This window comes from Pinus tabuliformis, chromosome 8 (genome assembly GCF_031772625.1).
Source record: "Pinus tabuliformis cultivar Carrire ecotype Pingquan chromosome 8, CPIR1, whole genome shotgun sequence".
NCBI classification, from domain to species: domain Eukaryota; kingdom Viridiplantae; phylum Streptophyta; class Pinopsida; order Pinales; family Pinaceae; genus Pinus; species Pinus tabuliformis.
Window position 1 is genome coordinate 916,589,314 of NC_142294.1, and position 4,932 is coordinate 916,594,245.

Consider the following 4,932-nt stretch of genomic DNA (forward strand, 5'->3'; position numbering starts at 1 on the left):
CAGGGCAACAAAAATGAGGAGGAAATGGAAGATTGGTGGTCCCTTGTGCCAGACCTTAGCAACACTAGAGGAAGGAAAACATAATTAAAACATGCCTTATACATATATTGGTTGATGAAAAGCTTGCTGGGCAAAGCTATGGAGCAGATCTTGGTGGGTATGGTTGTTTCTCTTCAAGGTGTGCTGAGCTACAAACAAGAATTCCAGAAAATTCAATTTCATCTCCATAAGAAAGATATTTTGTTGGACAAAATAGAGAGGCATATCCCATGTATCCTGGAACTATCTGAGATGCCTGGGTCAAATGCCAAAGATCTTGCGCCTATGAAATTGGCCTTGAAGGAGTAGAATAGGTAGTTAATCTATGTTGTTTAATTTTTATTTATATGCAGATAGCTTCTACTTTTCATTATGCAAGTATATGTATAGATAGAAATCTTGCATCTCGTCATGAAACAGAGACATATATAGCTTGGATAGCAATACTAGAATTTTTCTATTTTTGGATGACATACAATGTAGATAGGTGGAAAATAGACTTGGTTTCCAAATGGGCAAGTTGAGGCCACCTAGCCAATATATGTGGTGTAAATTTTCTTATAAATGAATAGAAAAAGTAGGAATTGGCAAGATCAACAAAAGAAAATTGTTTAAATTGACATAAAAATTTTAAATTCTATAAAATACATAAAAATTTATAAATAATGGTAGAAAACCTATAAATATTTATAAGAAAGGTAAGCAAACAAACAAATAATACTTAAGGATAAAAAAAATTACAGGTGGATTGCATGGAGGGAATCTTGCCTAAAATTAAAATTTAATAATAACGCGGCAATGAATTACATTGTTTTGTTTAAAAGCGTTGTAAATGAATAAAAATGGTCATCAATATTTGTCACCGTACTATATAAACTCTGCAGCGGAATAAAAAATTTGCATATAGCTATGTATGTAAACTTTCATAATAATTTTATAAAGTCGTATATTACAATAGTAAAATATCATTTGAATTTTGCTAGCACTATTTCCTGTTGAGGATTCTAATGCAAATAGCTTTGGTGAAGCTTTCTGAGTTCACTAGTAATTGAATCACATTACACAAATCTGTAAGTGAAATATAACGGGTGCTTTAAACTAAATCCTACAGACCAAAAAGAGGGAATGTATAGAATGAATACTAGATGTTTTGACATCACCTACATTCCATGACTAGTGTTGGCCATGAATTCTAGCCCAAGTTCATTAATTCATCAGAAATTAGAACACACTTGCAAGTTATGTATGGCATGTTTATTTAATATAAACCAACATATATCCATCTAACTCTAGATCTATCATGCGTCAAGAGGGATCAAATCCCTTGAGGTGCAAACCTTCTTTTTAGAGTGTAGAATTTGAGGAAAGGTTTGTACCTCGAGGGATTTGATCCCTCTTGGTGCATGATAGATCCAGAGTTAGATGGATCTAGGCTAGTTCTAGGAGAGGAAGCAATGTCACATTTTTAGATTATTATCATAATTATGTATATTTTTTACTCGTACATCATACTTTGAAAATTACATGATTAGAAATACAAATAGTAACAAATAATATCAATGTAATAATGTTCAACGATCAACATGTCCAAATAATTATTAATATATTGAAAAAAAAATACATTGATCATTCCATTCAGATGTGATATGAAGAAATATTGAAAAACACATAAATCACTTAGTATTTAATCTTAATCTCTCTTCTTCTTCTTTTCTCTTAGACACACTAGCACACTTTTCCATCTTTTCGTATCGATTGTATGAAAAAAGAGGTTGAAATCGAAGGTCATCCAAAGATTTAATTCGAGATATCACTATAAAGTAAGACCTTGTCGCTATATCCTTCCAATATTAATAGTTTCCTTCTCTAGTGTCAATCCCTGGGACTTATGAATTGTTAATCCCCAAGCAAGTCTCAATGGAATTTGTCTATTATGACCTCTTTCAATAGGTATAATAGGAATAGTATGAGGGGATAGTTCATCCCATGGAACTCCAACATAATTATCAAATTTTACTAAAACATATGTTGGAGGATCAGGAGGTGATGTTCCAAGATTATACACAATATCTTGAACTACTCCAAGGGCACCATTGACAAGTCCTGCATTAGTCCATAAATTTGAAGTAAGCATAACCCTAGCTCCAACAGCAAGAAGGAGCTCATTATCCAAATTTTCCTCATATGCTTCAATGGTGTGGTTACTATATGATCTTGTAGCAACACTACGTGCAACGACATGATTTACGGACATCAAGAAACACTTATTGTGATTGTGGACATCATCATTTGTTGCAAACAAATGTATAGCCTTATTAAATGACTCTTTTGTTGAAGCATCCAAATTGGAATCTGTACATGTCATTAGTAATTTTGAGTCTTCTATTGTTGGAATCACATCTCTAATGTTCATTAATAGATGAAGAAAACATCTTTGATCATTGCTTTGTCCATATTTCCTGAATATTGTATCAAGAGTTACAACAATTGTGAATAAATTCCATAATTCTTTTGCATGACCTTCAGATGCATATGCAGGTCTATCCATAACAGGAGGTAGTTGTCCCAAATATCCAACTAATATAATTGATATACCTCCAAAAGGAACTTCTTTATTATGAGGAAAATTTTGACGAAGTCGAGCATCAATATGTGTCAACAAATTTCTCCCTATAAAACTCATCTCATCAATAAGGATGTACTTAACATGTTTCATCTCCTCTTGTAAGGTAAGAAAAGTTGACCCTTGTAAATCAGTGAAGTTCCTTACTAGTATATGAAGAGTTGAGTGTATTGTTGATGCAGATATGTTGAATGTTGCAACACCGGTAGGGGCCAAAAGAAGCAATGGGTTCTTATGAGGAAGAGAGTCCATTTCAAGTGCTTGTTTAATAGCACTAATCAAGTGAGACTTTCTAGTACCTGTTGTCCCTTGGATAATCATATACAAAGATTTTTTGTTGTCATCTCCTTTGTGATGTTCAAAAATTATATTAAAAGCTATTTTTTTCTTTTCTCCCAAACTTTCAAATGAATATTTTTTTAAAGATTCAGTAGTAACAATTTCATTCACATTTTTCTTATTAGATATGAATTTCACTGCACTTCTTGAAGTCTCTTGATCAACAAATCTAGAGCTCGAATTGTTCACAACATCACGATCACTAATCCAATCATGTCAAATTCATTGGCATGTATAAAAGTATTCTTATATAAACCTAAAAGAATCTCCCACTCATGTTGCTTAGAATCATTCAGTACATGTAAAAACTCTTCATCCTCATTTGGAGTTGGATCCTTTGAAGGTATTGGATTATGATCAATATGCCAAGGATTATAGGAAAATGTTTCCCAATTTCGTATGATGTCATCATTTGTAGCTCCAATATCTATATGAAAATCACGAAATGGCTTGTACAATACCAACTCAGACCAACAAAACTCCACAAACCTATCATTGTCGCGAGGGGGAACTGAAGAAAACTTAGGAAAGACTCATACAATGGCTTCATTATTTCGTGGTAACCATTTCTCTTCATGGCAACGTTTTTCATATGACCAAGATCTAGTAACTTCTATCAATGAAAGGTGCTCCATACTCATAGGTCTCCTCATATATGCATCAATAAGAGAATTATCATTATTGTCATCATATGCATCAACTTTTACTTGTTTGAAAACCTTTGTCCCAACATTTAGAACAATGAATATTCAGAAAGAGGAAGCTCCAAAATCATATGGCATGTTTCTTGTGCTCCTATATCCCTGTCAACAATAGTCTCACACAACAATGTTCTATATGCACATGCTGCTGGTTCATTTGGATTTTGAATAGAATAAATACGTATCAACATATCATGGAAGCTATGTGACCCTTTTTCTGTTTTTGCTGCATATTTCGCTATGTAGTTAATCAAAACATGCCTAGAAAGAACATGTTTCCAATCCATATTTGCACGCCACATTATTAATGTTTCACGATTATGTGTATTTAATATATCATCATTTCATCTAGGTTCATATATTTTTTCTCCACTTTCATCAACATAAATTCTTGACATTTTGCATAGCTCCCATGGTGCCTTATATTTACATGCCAACTTTCCACCCTTCTTTTAAAGGAATGATTTTTCATTGCATGTTATGTGGCGCTCAAAAAAATTGATAAGTTCTTCATAGTCCATCGTTGCATCATATTGAAATATTTATCCAGTGTTCTTTAAGAAAGGAGGATCATCATCATTTCATTGAATAGAGATCTTTATTTGATTTTCATTGTGTGGATTGAATGCATGGAGAGATCTATCAAAGTATTCTTTTGCAAGTCTAACTTGAGTGGGATCATTCCAATTCAATATGTCTATATCAAGAGCATAGTTTAGCCAAATAAACCCATGCACATGTGGAGATCCATAATGTTGCCATTCATGACAAGAAAAAAAATCTGTAGCATTATGAAAATTTGAAAATATCTCATCTCGAAACAATGCATGTCTCAAATGCACATAACTTGCAACAATGTGAGGATTATCAATCAAATTTTGGCGTCTCCATTTCCTTTCTTCCTTTGGATCTACAAGAGAGGTGTGAGTCATCAATATATGCAAATTTGGCCATTGAATATCTGCTACACCTAGTGTGAAGAATATTGTAGGTGTCCTAAGTTGTTGAAACCAGTCACATAATTTTGACAATATTTGGTCCAATATGCATGTGTACCTCTTAGAACATGTCCAAATCTCATTAATCTATTTGCATTTTTAAAATTCGGAATATTTTGTAAATTCTCCTGTAACTCATCAACTATTGTAGCTAGTTCTGTCATATTTTTTAAACAAAAAATGAAGAATACGCTTGAGCACGATGTCTCATGATAATATTAAGTAAAAAGTA

At 32.8% G+C, this 4,932-nt stretch overlaps 1 protein-coding gene across 1 annotated transcript; it reads right to left on the reverse strand.

Annotated features, from left to right (window-relative positions):
- Nucleotides 1-1,873: 1,873 nt before the first annotated feature.
- On the reverse strand, nt 1,874-2,914 carry LOC149238512 (uncharacterized). The gene has a single exon (XM_089369582.1). It carries the CDS (start codon nt 2,912-2,914, stop codon nt 1,874-1,876), a length of 1,041 nt encoding a protein of 346 aa, XP_089225708.1.
- Nucleotides 2,915-4,932: the final 2,018 nt, after the last annotated feature.